This window comes from Pleuronectes platessa, chromosome 10 (genome assembly GCF_947347685.1).
Source record: "Pleuronectes platessa chromosome 10, fPlePla1.1, whole genome shotgun sequence".
In the NCBI taxonomy this organism is placed as follows: Eukaryota; Metazoa; Chordata; class Actinopteri; order Pleuronectiformes; family Pleuronectidae; genus Pleuronectes; species Pleuronectes platessa.
The window spans coordinates 11,646,588-11,669,366 of NC_070635.1; the positions used below are offsets into that span (position 1 = coordinate 11,646,588).

The window sequence follows — 22,779 nt, forward strand, 5'->3', positions numbered from 1 at the left end:
ACTAGGCGCATTTACTGACATTTATGGTAAACGCATCCAAATCGTTTTTTTCAAAATAAACTGTTGACATGGAGCATATACAAAATGCATGATTGAAAAGGAAAAAGGATTGGATTATATTGTCATTTTTATGAATAGCATTTCGACTGTATCAATTTAGAGATTTTACATAATAAAAGTAACACATTGTTAGCTTCAAGTAGCAAATTTCTGGATATTTCAAAGTACTGTAAAAACACACTGATCAATAATTCCAGAGAGACACATATATGCCTGTGTTCAGGACCTCTCAAATTATCAATGGACTGAATATCAGTAGTGTGTGACGTAGTGCACCAGGGTATTGTGGGAAAATACGCTAAAAGTGTGTTTATAAGGAGAAGTGACGGAGCACCTAGAGGTGATGCGAGTGTTGCTCCTGCTGTATATCCGAGAAATAAAGTGGCCGCATTCCAAGTAAAGAAACATCTCCTCCTCCTTCTTCACGGAGCGGTCCGAACGGCTGGTTACCGGCCAGACAGCGAGCCAAGATAAGTTTAGGCTAGGTTAGGCTAAATCGCGGACATTTTACGGGCACTGAGCACCGACATGGTGAAAGCATTCGATTTAGACAGCGTCTCTCCTGAGGAGAAAGCATTGAAATGTCCCGAGGGTCAGTGAACAGGTAGGGGTGGGCCACGTGAATGTTCTAGGCCAATGGCTGTAGGGTTTTGTGGGATGCCAGGCTCTCATTGGCTGATGAGTTGGCGTATCAAGGGTGAATGAGGAAGGGGAGTGAAGAATACAGTGGTGGATGAGAGGAGTGTCAGAGTTACGAACAAGAAGCGTGTCGTGTTCGCTGGACTTTAATAAAGTTACATATAAAGAGAAAAGTTTCCTGTCGTCTATACGCGAGGACGCTACAATATGAACGTGTTCACCGTTCAAATTCATTATTTTTCATTGAGTTGCGTTCAGTTCATCGTTTTCATAAAAGTGAACGTGTTCATTGAACGCGTTCTTTTGCGTTCGTTCATGCACAACACTGTGGAATAGATCATTTCAGGATATTTCAAAGTTCTATAAAAACATTTAGCTAAATAAGTACTGAATATCAAACATATTTACTGTATAGATTTATTGATTTTTCAAAGTAAAGTCCAACATGTGTACAATCAAATCAGTTAATGTCTTGATATTTCAAAGTTCTATAAAAACGCTTTGCTCAAAAAGTTCAGAGAGAGACTGATATGCCTGTGTTCAGGACCTCTCTAACTACCTACATACTGCATATTAAACATTTTTTACTGTATAGATTAAGAGATTTTTCAATGTGAAGTCCAACATTTTCACTGTGGAATAGATCATTTCAGTATATTTCAAAGTTCCATAAAAACTCTTTGCTCAATAAGTTCAGAGTGAGACTAATATGCTTGTGTTTAGGACCTCTCTGACTACCTACATACTGAATATAAAACATTTTTACCGTATAGATTTTTCAAAGTAAAGTCCAAAATTGGCATTATAGAATAGATCATTTCAGGATATTTCAAAGTTGTCTAAAAACACATTGCTCAATAAGTTCAGAATGAGACTGATATGCCTGTGTTCTGGACCTCTCTCTGTGTTTTTACAGTACTTTGAAGTATCCTGAAATGATCTTCTCAACGTTGAAAATGTTCGGTTTTACTTAGAAAAATACTTAACTCGAGTAAATTTTCATGTTATTTGTTATTGTGTATTTGCAGGGCTACAATATTTTATCATAGTTTTATTCTTTCTTACGCAAAGTAAAATAAGTAGTTTTATGCTTGTACAAACCTTTTTATAAAGAGTTTGGTTCAGTCCAGCGTCAGCTCCGTCCCGCCCCTCTGCTTCATGAGCCAATCAGCTGAGAGAAGCTACCACCACTTCCTGTCCTGCACCAACACATGTCTACTAGCAGCTAACTCAGTCAACAGACAGAAAACAGGGGCGAAAAACGTCACTGACGATGGTTCAGTTCAGCAGAATCTGCCTCCGGAAGGTAAACACTGACACACACCACATTATGATCTCAGGAGACCCATTTCATCCGCAGTTATGGTTTTATTTACGGGTTTAACGGTGACATTGGCTGTGAAGCTAACATGCTAGCTAGCTTCCAAACATCAACACAGAGGACCTGGGTCTGTGTTCTCTGTTTTCATCACAATTTTATGTTGTTACGATGCTAATATCTGTGGCTGAACAGTACCAGAGTGAACGCGTTACTGTTAGCATGCTAACCTAGCATGTTCAGTTTTATTGTTAAATCCAATGCATGAACATTTGAGCAGAAACCTTCTTCTTAAATTTGAAAACTATAATTTCACAGTAAAACCCCAGAGCTCACAAGGTCCTCTTACTTCTTTCAGCCCCATCACATGGTGCACATCGAACATGTATGGTTGATGAAACAGGAACGTTCATTGTAGCTCTGGGAAATACATAACAGCAGCTATTATATAATTATGAATCAATAATATTTAATGGTGATCCTGGACACCTGTAAATCTCATCAGTCTAAAATCTCTTCTTGCAGTTTGGAAACTTTGTGGACAATCTGCGTCTGTATGTCCGCGGAGGCAGCGGCGGCATGGGGCTGCCCCGTCTCGGGGGACAGGGAGGGAAAGGAGGAGATGTTTGGGTTGTGGCAGCGAACAACCTGACGCTGAAGCGGGTCAAGGACAAATATCCTCACAAACGTTTCCTAGGTGGAGCAGGAGCCAACAGCAGGTTAGTGTCTCTCAATCCAACCTGGACTTTTCTCTCACACACAAAGTCAGAGATGCTTTAATGTCGTACAATAGATGCTAAGATCTCTCAGTCAGAGCTGTTTTGTGTATTGATTGTGAATTGTATTTTATTGACAGTGTCCGAGCACTGAGAGGAGAGAAGGGAAAGGACCTGGAGATCCTAGCTCCTGTCGGCATCACTGTCACCACTGATGATGGCAGAATACTCGGTAACATGTCATGTGAAACGCAAAACATACTGTCGGTCAAACATTTAAAAGGGAATTAGTATATTTGACAGAAAAGCTAATAAAGAACATGGCAGATATTGGCTAGAAAGTAAAGCTAAAAAATTGCGGACTAGGAACATTTCCTATTCCCATATATCATCTGATATATCAATTGATCTCAAAGATAGTTATCAAACCTTAATGACAATGAAATCGAATTGAGGCTGGATTTTTTACAACGTTTTATAGATAAAAAGAAAACACAAATACAAACATATATTTATAACTGCAAATGTACATATTTTTCTGACATAATCATTGTTTATTCTGGAAACTAAAAGCTTTCATATGTTTGCACATCATAAACGCTGATGCTGATATGTCTGTGAAAGGCTCTGGTTTTGGCTCCAGTGTCAATAAACATAAAGAGGCAATGCTAAGAGAAAACAAAACAAAACAAAGAAAGGTAAAGATGAATGTATGTGTTGTGATTTTTAATCTTCGCTCCCCTCTAAGGTGACCTGAACACTGAAGGGGAACGTCTGATGGTGGCGAGAGGCGGACCAGGGGGCGCTCTCTACTCTGCGTTCGAGCCCAGTAAGGGTCAGACCAAGCACATCCGATTTGACCTCAAGCTCATCGCTGACCTGGGCCTGGTCGGGTGAGAACAGAAACACACACTAACACATTGGTTCATTTCAGCCGAGCTCAAACTGGCTCCATGTGGCTTTGAATGTCTGATTTTCCCTTTTGCTGAGTCAGGTTCCCAAATGCGGGAAAGTCTTCTCTGCTGACGGCCTTGTCTAACGCCACACCTCAGATCGCCAGCTACGCTTGTATGTACATGATGCTGCACATGTGTTTACTGTCCGTGTGTCCGATGTGTCACTGTTATTTCTAAAATCTTCGTTATTTTACAGTCACAACTTTGAAGCCTGAGATCGGCAAACTGATGTATAAAGATTACAAACAGGTATGGGAATGCTCCGTAGTAAATAAGTGTTCCACTTGTTTGTTTCTCTTCAAGTTTCGTTCACACATTAGTTTCTTCTCTCCAGATCTCCGTCGCTGACCTGCCGGGCCTCATTGAAGGGGCTCATGCCAATAAAGGAATGGGCCACAAGTTCCTGAAACACGTGGAGAGAACCAAGCAGCTTCTGTTTGTTGTGAGTCAGAAGCCTCAACTACATATAATGGATTTCAATGTGTAAACAGATATTACAAACTGCTTCGCTTAGAAGGACAAATAAAGATCAAGTGAAATAGTTGGTAAAAGAAACTTCAAAAGAGATATTACAAGTGAATGATTACAATATTTATGTCAAAACCATTTGCAAATTACAGGTTGTGGTGTTGACGATGGATCTTGTTTGTGTTTTGTCTGGCGGCAGGTTGATGTTTCCGGTTTCCAGCTGGCGAGTAAAACCCCCTTCAGGCCGGCCTTTGAAGCCGTACAGCTTCTCACCAAGGTGAGAGTGATACTGTCACTATAATCTCACCTGACCTGAATCCTCATCCATCTGCCTCATGACTACCATTTATCTACCTCCTCCGTCTTCTTCTTCTTAATCCTCCTCCTCTTTCTTCTCCACCTGAAGGAGCTGGAGTTGTACAAGGAGGAGCTTGTGTCGAAGCCTGCTCTGCTGGTGGTGAATAAGATGGACCTGCCAGACGCTGAGGACAAACTACAGGAGCTGAAGGAGCAGCTCCAAAACCCAGAAGGTAAATGTGATTGATTCGATTTGCAGTTTTATTCTTGAGGATACAGGTCGAAACATTTGAACAAACAAAACGCATCATGAAAAAACAACAAAGCACTGTAACATTTTAACAGGACAATAACTGACACTGGTTATGTTGGATTTTGAACAATCATTCTGTTTTTCCCTCCTGCAGAGTTCTCTGATCTGCTGCCTGACGACATGAGACCAAAGAATTACATCAGCTTCAGACACGTGGTTCCCGTCTCGGCCACCACCGGGTTTGGTATCGACAATTTGAAAAGGTGCATCCGAGAGTCGCTTGATGACGACGCAGCCATGGCAATCAAAGCCATCCATCAAGAAAGACTGCAGGCACTAAGGCAGACATCACACGGGCATTCATAATAAACAGGGACAGCGTCTCGCAGGTTTCAGTCGGACCGACAGAGCACGATGACAGCGGAGTCTTATCCTGTCTGCTGAAGAAGAAGATCAAACTGGTGAAGTGGAACTTTTCTTAAACGTCATCCGTCCGTGGCAGAAACAGAAACTCCGCTCGGTGCATTTCTTTTGACTTTCTTATTGACCAACGCAGCCAAAATATCATGTGCTGTAAGTTTGGTTTCGCTGCTGAAGAGGTCCCACTCTATTCAGAAACGATGCACTGTTAAAGACTGATGTTAAGTAATGGAGCAAATAGATTCATAAACCTTTACTGAAAACAGGTCAAGCCAATGCAGCATCAGCTTTAGCACCAGATACATTGATGATTCAAAACGTCCTCAGGAACCTGTTTCTGTTTCATATGATTGTCAATGAAGGTTAAGATGGTATTTATTTGTATGTGTGTGTTCTACGATTCACTGACTTTTACTCACACGATGAGACACTGACGACCAAACAAAACGGAGCGTGTAAAACTGGTCTTTATGCCATGTAACAGGGAACAGGGGCATGTGGTCTGCAGCCGTCAGTGACTCAATGCACCACAGGAGAAATTCTGAATATAATGTGAGTCATGTCCAGCTGATTCTGGAGCCACTAAATAAGGTTTGTATTGGATCAGTGCGTCCCTTTAGTGTTGAAATAATAAAACAATCAATAACATATCAGTTTTCCTGTTTGTTTTCCTTTACAAGTTAATAGAGGCTATTAGAAACAGCAGAAAAGAGAGTTGTGTTGATGAAAGTTTTATTTTATATTAAATATATTACAATACTGAATGATTAAGAGGGGGAAAAAATACGGGGATTGATTTTTGCATCGTCGTATGTACAGCATACAGGCAAAAATGTAAAAAAGAAAATTCAAAAACTGACAGCAACTACAGTATTTAGATTTGAACTAGTACAGGTGTGGGGTTTTTTTAAGGTTCCTGGAGCGGAGTGCCGATGTGTCCTGGCGGGATGGGACAGCGTGGGTGAGACTGGGTGGTGGGTGTGCTCCAGAACACAAATACATTCAAGTCTCTGGCCACACAGAGACAGAGAGCTCATGCGTGCAGGCGTTCGCCAGAGTCCTTCCAACGTGTGCCGGTAGGCAACGGCAGACATGTCAGGGGGAAATGTTGACAGCCGTACAATCAGAGAAGTGACTGCAGCCTGCGTGGTCCCATCATCCTTGATGTTAAGAATATTACAACCGGCGCCGGTGGACACTGAAGAACCAGAGTGAAGACTTAAAAAGCTCTGGATGAAGGCAAATCATTCAGATCTCAGTTACAACACGTGTGTCCAAAACCTATAAGATACAGATCAGCACATGCCAGAGGAACGAATGTGTGAAAAGCAACCAAAAAAAGCCAAAGGAGTTGCTGTACATAATGTTGAAAAAAAACATTACAAAGGTACTTAATAAAAAAAGATACTAGTAGCAATATTAGTCCAATATTGTGACAATCATATTACCTATACAGTCCTAATGCATACATGAATTACAAATGAACAAGTGCCAACACCAGAACAAAAACCAAACGACGGTAGAATGACAAACGTGAGGCCCTTAAGACGACGGTCTCTACACACGGCAGAACAACGAGCTGTAACTGTACAGAGAAGTGGCTGATGGGAGATTAGTCTCCACAAAGATCCAACTTAAATATCTAAAGATGTCCGTTCCCAATCCCGTCTACCCCCCCCCCCCCCCCCCCCCGTGACTTCCTGCCATGAAGCAGAAGCAGTGAGGGTCATTTCGGCGACATGCTCCCTTCTCGTCATGTTCTTACAAACAGCCTACCAGAGAAATAACTTAATTCCATATAGAACTGTCATGCTGTTGGTCCTCACAAGCTCGAACAGCAAGCACTGTACAGCATAGTTAATCATTTACAAGCTAAATATCTCAATCATCAACAGCTAAATCCAAAATGCACATCTCAATCACGATTTCTCCAGATCTCATCACACGCTCGGTTTTAAACATACAAACGTGGAGAAAACTCTCAACTTCTTAACATCATCAATGGGAAAAACTTTCCAAAAGCCACATGAGTGAAAAGTGGTAAATCTATAACTACACCAAACACATCTCAGTCCGCTCCCTTCACACAGGAATGGCACATTAAACTATTCCACTTGAGCTAAATCAACTTCTCACTGCGCCACAATCTAAACTTCCTCTTCACGCCCGTGTGTTTCTCCCAGAGATGAGTGACACCAGTGCTAATATTGAAAAAACAAAAGAACACGTTTACATTCTGCTGTGGATGGAGAAAGCTATAGAGATCACAGTCACACAGGAGAAGAAGAAAGAAAAAGCTGGAGGGAGGAAAGAAGAAAACACGGACAGAAGAACGAGTGCGGGGGGGTCTCGACACCCATCTCCAGAGATCCGCTTCTGTCTACAGCACAATACAGCAGGAGGAGGAGACCTTCCTCTTTCAAAATAAAAGCAAAAAACATACTCTTTGTATTTCACTGTACATATTTACACAAACAACCCGAGGGACGGGAGGAAGAGGAGCAGGGTCGGGTCCATGTCGTGGGTTATGGGTTATAAGTGGTGATACAATATGAGTTACCTATAGTGGAGAGAAAGCATCTAAGCCTACAGACGGAATAAAATCACTGCCCCCCCTCGCATGCTTTCCTCTCACATCGCTCTTCTTCTCGTCTTCTCGCTCGGAGGAGGTTGCTGATAATCGGGGTTGTCTCATGCATACAGTGTTGGGAGTTTCTACAGTGATTTCACGTGCGTCAAAAAATGAGCCGACGAGTCCAGCGAGGCCGTGTGATGCCGTGACCCCGCTCCCGGCCCTGCTGAGCTCGGAACCACTCGTGGAGCGGTGGGTGTTGAAGTGAGTGGGATGAGAGGATGTGTCGAGGCTTCAGGGATTGTGGGAGAGGGGGGGTGTGGTGGTTGGGGGTTTGGAGTCCCGTTGGTGAGGCCTGAGCAGACTGGAAGAGCTCAGTCTCAGCTCCAGCTGGTCTGGAGTGGATGTGGAGCTGGTTTTCCCCACCGGCACTCTAACGTCATCTTGTAGTGATCCACCGAACATCTGGCTCGACGGCCTCGGAGATGCATGTACACACCGTCTCACACACACCTCTGCCTGTTTCCACTCCAGTTGGGGGCTCTCTCTCTCTCTCTCTCTGTCATTCTCTCTCTCTGTCATTCTCTTTAGTCGCCGAGAGTCAATTTTGTTTCATTTTTGTGTTTGTCATTCATAGAAAAGGAGAGACAAGTGTAGTTCCTTTAGGTCTTTTACAGAGTGGGTGATGCGGCTGTTATATTGAAGTCTCCCACAGCTGGAGAGACAAGAAGAGGGAGGAGAAAAGTTATTTCAACATTTGACTTCACTGTTTGTTGGGTGGTTTGTATGTTTGTTGAAAAACAACTTAACGAATTTCCACGAAACTTGGTTGGATGGATTCAGTATGGGTCGGGGGGGAAAACTAATACAAATTTGGTGCAGATCCGAGTGAGAGGGAAGATCCAGGAATTTAACATTGTAATACATTTAAAGGACTGATAATGATAACTGATATCACTCAGACATTCCATGACCCTGCTAAGGCCCAACACTCAATTCAGCGGCGCCAAATTACAAAGAATCACAGATAAGAGTCTCAGTGCTGAAGAAAGAGAAAAATATATTCCTGGACCCGGCCCCTGATCCCTATCGAGAGCAAAATAGAATGGGTTCTTCCCGGACCAGTACGGCATCTTTCTACAAAGGTTTTGTGGAGTTAAAAATATCCAGCAATGAAAAACAAGTCATTCTGCATTTCTGTCAGCAACTAATTCAAGCTACCAGATCCAGGACTGGTCCACATCCCATAACAAAATGTGTACAGAACTCCAGCTCCAGTCTGAAGCTCAATCCAGGCCATAAGATGACAACAACCAGTGCAGAATCTCCACTGTATTTAAAACCAGTCGTCCTGACACAATCAGCCTCATAATGTGGTTTTATGTTACATGATGTGATGATACTCACCCTGGCACTCTGCCTGTTGGCTTTCCTCTGGTCATCGGGGAGGGGGGGCATGGGGTACGGGTACTTCCTGCTGGATGCAATGGATCCTGTGGAGGACGTGGGAGACTTGGCCGGGGATAACGTCCTGAGGGAAAGGGAAAGTGACATTAATAAAAACATTGCCTCTTCCTTTTCTATCCAGCGCAGCATTACGTTGGCCAAAGACACAGATGGACGAATGAGGTTAGACTGAGGACGTCGAGCTAATGTTGGATCTGTGACTTTGGGAGACATCCTTCTTGAGCAGCTCTTGTTATTCAGTGTTGCTGCACAGAGAGGTTGTCCTTAAAAGCTCTTATCACCGTTTGTCTCAAAAAGACGGATCGTTAAAATATACAAAGCCAGAATTTGCAGGAATATACTTTTAGCCTCTGTGGGAAAAGAAAGAGCATGCTGCTTAAGGTATATCCTGCTGAGAGCTGTGCCAGTGTGTCGTCATGTAGAGTTGGATGAGGCGACTTGGACAGCGGATCAAAGACATGCTAGCCTCACTGTTATTATTTTCTTATCAATCTGAGGAGAGTCCTTGTGATCCACACGGCACTACGGCTAGTGTGTAGTGAGTCCTACGACGTGTGCACAGATTTAATCATTTTTCGGTGGTATTTTTGATTTCTTACGATATAATTTGCCGTCACCTTTTGAATCACATTATATTGATTTCTTGTTTTGTACTCTTTTTGTTTGTCCTCTCTGAGAAGTTTAAAGTTTATTACTTTTATACCAATGTGGATTGGATAATCAGTCATTTCTAATTGTTATTGTCCACTGTATGGGGAACCTCTTTCTTCTGTTCTGCTGTTATATGTAAATTGAATGCATATACAATTATTAACAAGAAAAAATATTAAAATAAACTAGTTTCGGGTTATTCAACCAGGAGAGTTTTATGCTGGAAAGAACCGAGCAGTGAGATCACGTTGTCAAATAGGGACATTATTGAGGTTTATGTTCTGTAAACCTGTTATTTATACGTGTCCTCCATACCTCCATACTGATTCTGTCATTGAGTAAATGTTATAGCAGGCGGAGGGGCAGGGCTGTGCTCCTGGACACAGTGAAGGTCTATAGATTACAACGCTGACTGACTGCTGAGGTGAAGAAACAGTCACTAACATGGGACCAGAGCTCGCTCTGAAGGAGACCTCGTGTTTGTGAGGATCTATAGACCTTGGACACGATCGCTGAGGTGGCCCACAGTTTGTCACAGCAGCTCAATGCTGGTGTCACAAAATGTTTGGCTCAGAAGTGACATCACACTGATGGGAAGGCACGTCAGGCCACAGGGGAGCGAGGCCGGGCCGACACACGCACACGTGCTGACACGACAACACTGAACATGCAGAGGTAAGAAGAGGCGGAGGGGGAGAAGCAAAGGAGGGGATGTGGAGAAATAAGGAATAAAATCATATCTGCAGTATAATAACTATAACACGAGCACAGGCGGCAGCAAGAGTCTTATTACAGCAGGAAATAAAAATCTGCAAATTGAAATGCAGCTGGTTAAAAAGAAGAAAATGGCTTTAATAAAACGGCAAAATATATGATAAAATATAAGGCAGAAAAGCTTATTTTCACCATCTGTTTCTTTTTTTAACTAAAGATTATAACTCCCAGCATGCCAGCTGGTGACAACTTTCCCAGATTGCTTCTAATTTCCTTCTTTCCTTGACAAAACGACAAATTAAATGAAAAGTGAGGGGGTTTTAACAAGCGTGTGGGGAACAGGGACATGGTCTGAGGTAATACCTAAGGTAAGGTCCTTGAGTGTTTTTATTCACATCTTCTACCCATTTAGTTACATCATAAATCTCTGCTTTGCAGCGAGGGGTTAAATACCTGTGGGAGGTAGGGGGGTGTGGGGTGATGGACACAACACAAGGAGGGGGGAGAAGAGAGAAAAGGAAGGAACAGAAATGAAAAGGAAGATCTCCAGAAACAAGTATTGGGAGGGGGAGGAGGAGGAGGAGAGAGGAAGAGGAAATATTTTTAGGAAAGCAGAGGAGAGCAAAGATAATCTGAACAAACACCAAGATGCAGCAGAGAAAATGGTGAGCACGATGGCGGACAGACCTGCGGGTGGGGTCGGATGTAAACAGCACCGTGTCAATGGCAAACAACTGTGTCGTGTGTTACAGGCTCACTTGCACATGGGTTACATGTCACATCATTCCAAGCGCCAATGCCTGTCGCCACTCAGGCAGCCTCATGCTTGCAGTGAGAACAGGTGCACTGCAGACTGTGCGTCATGTGCCAAGACCTTCAGGGCCACAGACGGGAGGCAGCCGATGCACCATTCATTGTTCATTCACAGTCAACAGGCGGAAATGCAAACATACTTCATTTGGTTATGAGCAAAGTTCATAATATTTGTGTATAGAGTCGAGCTTCACAAGTTAGAGAGGAGCTGATGTGAACAATGTGATCTCACATATGACTTGACCAGCTGATGATCCTCAGTACAACACTAATTAAAGCTTTGGTCTGCTAGTAGATAATAAAATGTATATTCCTTATTTTATTATTGTCAACGAACCTCATGAAAAGACCAAAACAAACAATAAATTCATCCTAATTGCATTTGTAGCCAGAGTCTGTGCAGCAGGGATCAGGGACCGGAGCCTCGACCAATCATGAGTAAGTCTCATCGGTCAATCAACAGCTTTACCCCATTTATATAGCATCAAATATAAGGTAAGAACTATCTCAAATGATAGTAACCATCTTGAGAAAAATTAATTTGATGTGTACTTTTTCATTTTGTCGATGTCCCATCCGCTAACATGGAGGAGACAGGACTTATGACCTATACTGCAGCCAGCCACCAGGGGGCTATCAAGACGCTTTGGCTTTACTTTTGGGGAGCTGTCATGTCAAGTGAAAATAGTTCCCAACAAATACACTGTCTAATCCTCTTTACGTAACATTTGCTATACAAATTACAAACGCCAACTATTTTGTTTTTTTATTATACATTTTTTAATGCTATACATCCTCTGTAGGACTGAAGAGTGATGAAATAAGGTGTTGAGAGAAAAAACTAAAATGTTTTGGTCTTTTAATGGGATTTGTTTGTTTAAAATAAAGAATAACATGAGCTTTATTCTTTAGAAAAATCCCAATGATTGGCTGATGTGTCTGTTTCAACTAGAGCTTCTGTTCATCTGTGAACCTGAACATCACTTCGATCACTTACATGACAACTTTACCAACTTGCCACAACAAACTTACTCTGTGGAGTTAGAGCGAGCACGGAACTTCTTTCCCTTCAGCTTCTTACGATTTCCGCTCAGATTTCCTACAGAGAAACAACATAAACACACACTTAACATAGAGATAATTTCAGTCCTTCTTAAAGAGTTAAATTTAGTCCAACACCAGCATAGATAGCTCATCTTGTGGAGGAGTGGAGATCTGTGTGTTACCTTGCCACGAGTTGCTCCTCGGTCGCCCGTTTTCGCAGATGTCGGAAATGTGTTTGGCATCTGGGATTCTCTCACTCCATGAGTGTGAAAGCCCGTTAGATCTACACACGTACACACATACCGCAAGGACAAAATATTATCACTTCAACATTGTCTTTCTAAACGTGCAAATCCTTAAATGGTGCTGTGCTTGTGTTGTAGATGTAGAGACGGGGGAGAGGCCAAGATATGACGAAGAAGATGAAGATGCCATCGAAGAAGATGAAGATGCCATCGCAGCAGATGGCAACATTATGACGTGTGAAACAGCATCATGACCTCGGAGTGTGACATGATGTGAGCACCGAGGTGAGAGGGGTACTCTGCCAATTATCATTCTAAACATTTTAGTCCAGTTCCAAAAATGTTCACAGATAGACTCACATAGTAAAAAGCCATGAGAGAAACAAAGCACAATATGAACACACATGAGCACATATTGAGCGTCCCTACACCACTGAACACAACACACACCCACACACCCACAGACACAGAGTGACTAAATGAGTGATGACGAGATGAGCACACCTGAAGCCAAACAGTGAGATGTTCTGAGAAATGGATTGGATGGAGGGAGTGAAGGACAGGGTGCAAATCTGCAGGTGCGACAGGCAGGCTGACCTCTTCTTGGAGCTGCAGCCGGAGTTGGTGCTGACACCCGGAGGCATGTCACTGTAAAAGGAATCTGCATCCCCAGGCTTTGTTACATAGTCGCCTGGGGGCATTTGCCTACAAATACAGAATATTAACACAGTTATTTATCAACAGTTTATGATGAACAAACTATATATTTTGATTATGATCTATAACTAAACACTTTGTTCATGCTAAAATAAAACCCATGATGGGAAAATTACATTGCAGAGAGAAACGTTACTTAAGTAAACCACAGTTACTTCAAATCAAATCAACATATGGAAAATCGTGTTAAAGTGAGCAAACCGGCAGAATCTTCGGTGAACCTCAGACTCTTCATAGCGTCTCTGCTTGTAGCTCCTGTGAAGAGAAGAACAAGGACACATAGTAATGTAGCTTGTGTCCGATTGTTGACTTGTGATTCCTCAAAATAAAGCCACACTACATGAGACCGGATTGGGACTTGGGATCACCTCAAACAATTTTTTTTGTCTTACTTTGTTTGAATAACTTTATCGCTTAGGTCTAAGATTAGTTTGAAATTCACAAGATAAGAGGAAAAGTCTGAATGGGTGGAAATGATGTGAAACTGAATTTAGCTTTCTTCTTTTCAGTCCTGATATCAAATCACGAGTCACGACCCCCTCAGATTTCTCACTGCCAGCGGAGGCTTGGGAGCCAATTATTACAAACCTCACACGGGCAGGCTGCAGGGACACTTACTTGTAGCACCAGGCTGTAGCAGCCATTATGAGCGCGAGGAAGAGGATGGAGCCGGCGATGGCCCCGATGATGATGTTTGTACTGGTGATACCTGAGACAGAGGAAGAGGAGGAGAGGAGGAGAGGAGGAGAGGAGAGGAGAGGAGAGGAGAGGAGAGGGGGGAACCATTTGTGTGTTAATTGGATTGTGTCATGTTTCCTGATTCATGTGGACACACGGGGATACAGAAACCACAAAACACTGCGGCAGAACATGAAAACACAATACAATTAGCAGGAGAAGTGTAAAAGGAGAACAAGAGGGAACTGAGAAAACATGAACCGCTGTCGCCCATCGGTGCTGCTCTGAGGGGAACTCACATGTGGAGTAGGTTCCCAGGTTCACGATAACAATAAAAACACAGATTGAAAAAACCACACAGTTTGGAGCTGAGGTGGGGGTGCGAGAGGAAAAGAACAAGGAAATGACATCGAAGACACGACAAATATAATGAAAAAAAAAAGAGAACTCAAATCTGACCTCAAGTCACTCCGTCATAGACATCAGCCTGTCGACAAAGAATGAGTGTGAAAATAATGACAAACAAAAAGAATGACATGAATGCAGCTGGTTTTAATGAGCGAACGGGAACCCGACACGGAAGCTAAAATAAACAGAAATGAAAAGATGAAAAGTAAAAAACGAAGAAAAAGCTTGAAATATTAAACATATTAACAAGAATGATAAATTAAGAACTGGAGGAGATCAGGTCAGGGAGACCGAGCCAAGAAGCACTGGTATAAAGTGCAGAGAGAAATGAATGACAATAAGCAGCCGAGTGCAGAAAGCAGAGCGCAGACAGACGTGTAGAAACAGAGCGTCAACACGTTTACCTGAAACTGAGGCGGTCGGCCCCACCACGAGATAACTGAGCGGATTCGTGGTGTTACAGTCGTCTCCTGTCCAGCCCAGGTAACACACACACTTCAGATCACTACTGCACACCTACAGTGGGAATGCAGAAGAAAAAGACATTGAAACACACACAAAACACATACTCAGAATCTTTAAATGTGAAAAATATGGTGCAAAGAGAGAAATAAATATATTTCCAGAGCAATAAAAAGTGTCATCACATATCATGCTACTACTAAAAATATTGTATTATTTAAGGCCTAAGTTTTAGGACCTTTAATTTGCCCTTTTTATCTGGTATGACTTCCTTCTCTTTGAGTATCTTATCTTTATTTCATCATTTTCTATTTGAGGTTTATATTTTCTGATCCCTTTTTTATGATTTTATCTTCCTCATTTTTTTTTTGAACTACCTCTGTGTTTCCTCATTTCAAACATCAACAGTGTCTCTTTAGTTCCTGTGTTTGGCTGGAATCAGTGTTTTGCTCTTTGTAGTAAATAGTTTGAAGTGATATACAAATAAGTCTGATTGTTTGCTTTATAGTAGTAATCTTAGTGTAAAAATAGTATCTCTACTGTGGTGTTCACATACACAGTAAACTTAACAACTAATGTTAGAGCATCAAGCTTAGTTGGATGAATTTAAGGTTAAAGATTTATTTGAATTTCATACTTTCAAGATGTATGTGTTTTTCATCAAAACTGAATTTAAGAGGCTCTGAAAAAAAGTAACTCACATTCACACAAACATGACTCAGGTTTTCTCAGAGTTCTGAGTTTCCAATTGTATTTGAAGCATGAATTCAGTTTTGGTCAAAGATATTTGACCTTTTGTTCACAGTCATTCAACCATCCGGAAAGAAACCTGCTCCAAAAGTTGAGCTTTTGGAGCAGGTTAACCCTTCAGCTCAATGGCTGAAGGGTTGTACATGCCTATCTTAATGTAGGTGTGTTCTGTATGTATGTGTATGTGCGTGTGTGTTCACTGTATGTTTGTGTGTGTGTACCCCGTGTCCGGAGCAGATGCTCTTGTCAGTCGTCCCGGGGCAGGTGCTGAAGTTGAACTGTTGGATCGGGAGACATTTGTGATTGAAACAGATGCTGTCTGTGCTGCAGGCCGTCCCATCCTCGACGTATCCCAGGTCAGTGTCTCCATCAATCACCACGTGAGCGCCGCTGAGCAACAAACATGACTGAGTCACTAACACAGCATTTCATGTGGTACTGATAGAGTTCGGTTGAGGTAACAGTGAGTTGCATGGTCACTGTCATCTGCTATGTAGAGTGCACTCCAAAGATTATTCTGTTAGGGTGTCATTATGTCTCTCCACCAGTTTCATCAACGTCCTCAAAAAGCAATTTACTCTGTGCTTCAGAATGATGGTACGTTATGAATAATTCCCATTATTATTGGAGAGGAAATTACTTTTTGGCAGATAACTTTTGGCAGTTGGTGACTTTGGAAAGATAGATGCTGCTGCTTCTTGACCCTGATGATGTCTTAGACAAAAGTCAGACTTAAACGTACGATATGTAACTTCGGCCGCTAGGGGTCTAGTTGACCTGACTCAGGTTCAGATCATGTTCATGGTTGTTTTTAAATTCGACTGTTTGCTTTGTAACCTGAATAGAAACAACCGACTGGTTTTCCTTCGTCATATGTTGTTATAGCAGAGACGGGCAAAGCCACACGTGAAGCAAATATGATGCATTTAAAAGGCGACCACAATGACATGGGATGTTAACTTGGACAGTAAAGGAAACGTTTTGGATAATGTACACAAGTCAACAAAATGTATATCAACGACGTGTACCTGCAGTCCAGAGAGCCGCTGTGTTGGGCCACGGAGAACGAGGTCATCCCCCCTTGCAGCTCTCCGAGTCGCGGTGCAGGCGAGATGTTGGCGCACAGCAGGTAGCCACAGTGAACATCCCTGAAACACAAAGGTGCAACCACAGATCATTTAAAGAAAATAACCCGGAGCTGCACGGGTTACATTCATGGAGAGGACCCACTTACTGTTTGTTGCACTGGATCCACGTGTCTTTGTCTTTCCCACAGTTGCCTTTCTCCGTGCCCTCGATGTTGAGCTTCTCGTAGCAGAACTTGTCGGCCGCCATTGCCTCTGAGGGAGAAGGAACGCGACACGGTCAGCATTAAGATGAACAGTGCAGGAGGTTTGTGTCTTTCTGGATTCATCACATAGAAATGTTACTCACTCTCTCCCCAGATGTACTTGCACTGTCTGTCTTTGGTTTTGCACCTTCCATTGAAGCAGCGACCCTGTAGAGGAGAATATAGTTTAAAGAAACATCCCCATTGCACAAGTATGAGCTGTTTTTATAAAATGTTAAATACAGTGAGGCCGAGTGAGCACTGGCAAAGATCTCACCTGATCCTTTTCACACGTGTAGCCGTCCATCTTGTGCACATTTTGTGGACACTGGAATAAATCAAGGAAACCCCTCAGAGACATTGTGGTGCACAGTGGGAGCCACACATGTAGAAAGTTTAGAGTAAACCGTGCGAGGGAAGCTCAGGCTCACCTGGCTGGAGTTTCCTGTGCAGTTTTCTGGGATGTCACAGTCATTCACTCCATCTCGACACACGACCCCCATGAACTCCATCTGCAGCAGCATGCAATAAAGATTACACAGACTCTGAGAATGTGTGTTATGTGTAAAAAAGAAATTCATCTGTTGGAGTTTATCAATGTATTTTTTATCCATCCCTTCTTGTTAGATTGTTGAATTGTGCAGTGTTCTGTCAGTGTGTGGTTATTATGTACTTATAAACAGAATAGAAATGGAAATGCCTGATGACGGTTGCTTAACTTAAACTGAGCTGGGAAATTAATTCACTATAAAGGTGGATTATGTTCAGGCAAATACACTTTTCTCTTACCAGGAGCAAAGACGTTATAACTGTAACGAGGGCACATCTTTTTTAGTTTATCCTGGTTTTAAAAAGTGTCTTGCTTTTACAGTTGGTCTGATTTAAAAAAAGTAGGCTTTCATGGCTGTTAGTGATTTCATCCAAATCTTGTTTCAAAACTACTGAATGATTTCATTGCAGACAGATACCACATGGATACTAATGACAGAAGAGTCCAAATTCTTGAGAAGTAATTCCTTCTGCTTGTGGAAGGTGTAGCAGTAAACTGTCCTGTACCTGGCAGTTGTTGCAGCAGAGTCCGTTTGCACATTTTGAACCTTGAGTCAAAGTGCACTTCTCACAGCAGGTATCCCCCTCACTGGCACACTCCTAGAAGACAAACACAACATATTAATCTATATTATATTATATACCATATTATACATGAAATTATAATGTTGATAATAACTTTTTATTTCTGTGGCACAAATTTAAACAAGCTTGCAAAGTTGTTTTCCAAAACACATGGGTATAAAAGCAACACAGAAAAAAAACGAGACAAAATAAATATAAGGAAGATAATACAACAGAAAATAATACAAACAAAGAAAAAATAGGGATTCCTATAAGAATATGTTTAAAGCAAATATTAAAAAACAGGTTCAGTGCTGAGTTTAATCTCAAGTTGGGGGTTTAGAGCCTTGGGTCACCGATGGAAAAAGACTGGTCTGACATAGGAACTACTGGGAAGTGTTTGTTAGAAGAGTTTACATAATCCACTAAAACAAAGTCTCTGTTGAAAAACTCTATAATCAATGCAATAACTTCACGCAGCTCTTTGATTCCTCCTGGGAAATTACCTCATTAGTTCAAATTACCTCCTCTCACAGAAAGTATGACACAGTCGGAGGTTCTATTGTTGGGAAATTAGCGCATTACTTTGACCTTGATTATCGAGTTAACCCTGTACGACACCTCTCCCCTGTTTGCATTCATCCAGTCCCATGGGCAGAGCTGTCACTCACCGCTGGACTGCCGCAGTCACACTCCTCTCCTGGCTCCACAAAGCCGTTCCCACAGATTGGAGGGTCCAACAGCTGAGGGGAGGGAAAGGCCCGAATTAACATGGAAACTCCTTTAACTACATATATGTGTGTGTGAGTGAGTGTGACATGCCTTCAGAGGTTTGTTGAACAAACACGCTCCTCCGCCGCTGTTCAGGAAGTTGTGGTACTCCCCCACGTTGCAGTCGGAGAACCTCTTGGGCAGGTAGAAACTGTTCAACACAACCATATGATGCGGTTACTCTAGCTGCAGTACAGACAGGACCCTCAGATAACAGGGGAAACAGATAGGAGTGAGAGGACTCGCTCACAGACACACACAACAGGACTTTTCAAACCTCACGTTTAATTTCTTGGAGCGCCACAGCAGATTTGTCCTATTGAATTGAGTTTGTATTTCTTACAATGTCATGTTTTATGACAGATACTCACAGTTCAGGAGATCCTTACAATAACATGGAGGCGGATATACAGTTTAGCTAACACGGCGAAACAGGGATGGATATGTAAAGAGTAAATGGATCGATAATGAAATGGCGAATTTGTCCTGGAAATGAACCTGTATATTGTGGATGATTCACTTTTCAACTGTTATTGCATCATCATTTCAGAAAGAAATTCTGCGTCATTTCAACATCCTAAGTATTTGTCAGAATCTATTACAGTCAAAGGTCCAGAGTTCACTCTGCTGTCTTTAAACGATATCGACCCGAACCAGAGCAGCACTTAAGCATCATCATCCTCTGCGGCTGTGTCAGACTGTGGATGATCCCGCTGCAGGCTCATGTGTGAGGAGCTCTGACAGTCATCAGGACTGAGTCAGGAAACAATGCAATAACAGAGCGACTCGGGGCTGTGAGAAGTCGGAGCTACTTGATACGTGATGTGACTGAACTACGGAGATGATTGGTTGTATAGGAACGCGGTAATGATGGTTTGATGGTGGATGAAGTACACTACAATATCTGAGAGAGATTTCCCAAACTAATTGGGTTGAAAGTTGGCGTGTGGGATTGGTGTCTTTGATTTCCAATTTGTGTTCAGGGTTGAATCTTGTCAAAAATCTTGTAGTGTTCATCTCGTTTGTAAACAGTAATAAGAGGTGAAACAAAGATGAAGCGTGCTTGAATGATTCACTGGCCACCAAAACAAGTACAATCCTTTTTGGACTAAGGTTACTACTCAGCCACGATAAATACTTTTCATTTCACAGTACTTAAGACCATGGGATCAAAATATGTATTCCAAAAGATAACAATCAAGACACTACTGTTATTGATTGTAGAAAGAGCTTAGATTGACTTAGTTAAGCACGTGGACACATTCTGCACCGAGAAAAGGTTTGATAGAATCTTAAACATCTTGAACCTCCGTCAAGTTATGAAACCACATAACTCACTAGATCCAGATTTAGTAATTCTACAAACTAACCAAAGATAACCTCCTTCTTTCTTCCTCCTTTCACAATCAGTCTATCACCCCCAGTGGTCACTAGAAGACGTGGCAGTGTATATACACAAAGCCTCTGTGCAGCCTGATTCATGTCCACACCAACCCTGTGTCCTTTGACAGTTTTATTCAGTCTTATAATGTTGCCTTTGAAATACATATGTTGTCCTGGATCTTTTATGGAAAGAAAATAAACGTAAAAGGAAGCAACAGAAAATATATTAAACAATTCAAAATCCTAACTCGACCATATTGTTCAGACAGTAGATTGTGCGTCTCTATGGACTGTGCCCTCTGCTGAGGTTTTATTAGGTTTAGTTAGGATTTAAGAGGCTCTTAACAAGCTGCCACACACAGACTGCGCAAGAATACACACAAAAATATGAGCAGACAAATACACACTCACACACGCACACCCACCCACCCACGCACACGCACACACACACACGCACACACACACGCACATTAGAACTTAACCCTGTGAAAAAAATTTGAAATTGTTAGTAGCAGTCAGGTTAGGTAGATCACACATGCAGGTGCTGAGGGATACAAAGAAACTTCCGTCAATGGACATGACTGAGGTCGCTCATTGAATACAAGTGTCTGAAATACCATTGACTTTGTTTTAGCGAAAACAGATCTAGGCCAGATCCATTCACAGAGGACAGCGCAGAGTGACCTGTCCTCTGTCATGTGACCTCGTGATCTCAAAGTCTGTTTATTATGGAAACCCAATAAAGCAGGATCTGGACAGGTAGTGCCGGGGTGTGTACTGTTGTTACAGGGAAATGAGGGAGACAAATATTGGCCTAAGATGAGAATGACATTGCAGACTGTTTCAATCGGTTAGACATGGACAAACAGAAGTGATGAAAAGTTCTGACTTTCGAAGGTCAGGAGGGAGAAAGAGCAGATCGATAATCAGAATAACCAAATTAATAAAACTCTCTGGGTTGATCGGCCGGCGACATCGACCACAAACTGAAGAATTCACATAAATACATGTGAAATTGTTTATAAAATGATATTGAAAAATACAGCCAGTGCATAATAAAGAGACATCTAACTGTATTTGTTCAAATCATTTGAATCAAAAGAGAAGCCGTGGGCCACCAAGGCCGTAGTGCTCTCAGATGAAATGGGAAAGGTTGTGATGACTGACAACCCCTCCGAGGCAGCCAGTTGGTTCAGAACAGCACAGGCAATGTTCTATTCAAGCTTCTGCTCACCTGCTGTCCCATTCGGGATAGAGGGGGAATGTGAGAAGTATTTAAGAAGAGGGGTATATACACACAAACACACACACACACAGCACACAGCACAGTTATCCGTACACACAACACACCCAGTCGCATACTGCTGCTCCCAGTGAGCAAGCAAGCTTCATCACACTGTACAAATACTGACATGATTTCTGTATAAACTGAAAGCTTAAAATATACAAAGACTGACTTATTACCAACTTCATAATCTTAGCAAGCATCACATTATGTAATACATTTCTACTGGAAGGAGCCCAATGCAGTTATATAAACAAACTGATACCATACACACAGACTGGCACCTAGTGGTTAGTTACAATACTACAATAACACTACACTGGATGGAAATCAATATATTTATATTGATGAATAAAAGAGTATTGTGACTAAGATTGGGCAATATGGGAAAAAAATCTATAAATTTCAAATGTATTGTAAAATTGATCTCATTATTATTTATTTTAACTTTAGACAATTTCTGCTCCTGAGAGCAAATCTTCTTTATGAGCATGAGAGGATCAATCATGTGTCATACCTCCTCACTGTGCTTACACAATGCATAATCATCATATTGACATATGAGACTTTCGATACATTGCTGTTGTATTATTGTTATTGTATGAGAACCAAGTCCTAATTGTGACAAACCTTTAAAAACCCACAATATCCAAAATATTTGTGTTTTCAGTTTATATTTAATTCAAATATCAAAGTAGCCACAGTATTTTGTGGTCTGTTTGCATTAAAATTATAAATGTAAGTGTTGACAGTCACAGATGTTGAGATACAGAATAAAACTGTTTACACTTTACTTAAACCTTAAATACTTCTAAGTCAGATTTGATGGGTCAATTATCCATTTAAAAATAAGATAAAACACTACAGATGACATTTTGGGGTTTTGGACAAAGGGTTAAGTGCGATGTTAGCATTAAAATAAAACTACGGTATAGTTTTCAACTCAGATAATGTTGTGATTGAAGTTTGTTTGGAGAACTCTGACTCTGATGAAAAAAGTAATGCCTGCACAATGAATCCACACCACAAATCAATTTCAAGTACATTTTAACAGACAGCATCCAAACGTTCATTTGGGAAACTTTGATGAAAAACACTGGACATTGTGTCTCTAGCATCTGTGAAAGATCTGTCAAGAATTATTTATTAAATGTAATGAACTTACCCAACGTCATCCATGATGCAGCCTGTCCAGCGATCGTCACACTTGCATTCACCTAGAATAACAACACATTGATCATTTTATTGC

At 41.7% G+C, this 22,779-nt stretch overlaps 2 protein-coding genes across 2 annotated transcripts in view; one reads left to right on the top strand and one right to left on the bottom strand.

The window, feature by feature from the left end:
* Window positions 1-1,884: 1,884 nt before the first annotated feature.
* On the top strand, window positions 1,885-5,775 carry gtpbp10 (GTP-binding protein 10 (putative)). Its single transcript, XM_053432526.1, has 10 exons — window positions 1,885-2,005; window positions 2,543-2,736; window positions 2,874-2,965; window positions 3,482-3,626; window positions 3,728-3,801; window positions 3,886-3,938; window positions 4,024-4,131; window positions 4,357-4,434; window positions 4,564-4,687; window positions 4,862-5,775. Exons 1-10 carry the CDS (start codon window positions 1,973-1,975, stop codon window positions 5,071-5,073), a joined length of 1,113 nt encoding a protein of 370 aa, XP_053288501.1. The 5' UTR covers window positions 1,885-1,972; the 3' UTR covers window positions 5,074-5,775.
* Window positions 5,776-6,809: 1,034 nt separating this feature from the next.
* The window catches only part of adam22 (ADAM metallopeptidase domain 22), a 53,381-nt gene continuing 37,411 nt past the window's right edge, over window positions 6,810-22,779 (bottom strand). The window contains exons 14-31 of the mRNA XM_053432528.1: window positions 22,696-22,747; window positions 18,914-19,013; window positions 18,763-18,834; window positions 18,035-18,127; window positions 17,410-17,490; window positions 17,256-17,306; window positions 17,083-17,146; window positions 16,883-16,988; window positions 16,677-16,796; window positions 15,870-16,038; window positions 14,841-14,952; window positions 13,969-14,059; window positions 13,552-13,605; window positions 13,138-13,338; window positions 12,571-12,671; window positions 12,377-12,443; window positions 9,107-9,230; window positions 6,810-8,414 (exon numbers count right to left, since the gene is read on the bottom strand). Of these exons, the coding sequence (XP_053288503.1) occupies window positions 8,394-8,414; window positions 9,107-9,230; window positions 12,377-12,443; window positions 12,571-12,671; window positions 13,138-13,338; window positions 13,552-13,605; window positions 13,969-14,059; window positions 14,841-14,952; window positions 15,870-16,038; window positions 16,677-16,796; window positions 16,883-16,988; window positions 17,083-17,146; window positions 17,256-17,306; window positions 17,410-17,490; window positions 18,035-18,127; window positions 18,763-18,834; window positions 18,914-19,013; window positions 22,696-22,747 (1,679 nt within the window). The 3' untranslated portion in view covers window positions 6,810-8,393. The remainder of the gene's footprint in view (window positions 8,415-9,106; window positions 9,231-12,376; window positions 12,444-12,570; window positions 12,672-13,137; window positions 13,339-13,551; window positions 13,606-13,968; window positions 14,060-14,840; window positions 14,953-15,869; window positions 16,039-16,676; window positions 16,797-16,882; window positions 16,989-17,082; window positions 17,147-17,255; window positions 17,307-17,409; window positions 17,491-18,034; window positions 18,128-18,762; window positions 18,835-18,913; window positions 19,014-22,695; window positions 22,748-22,779) is intronic.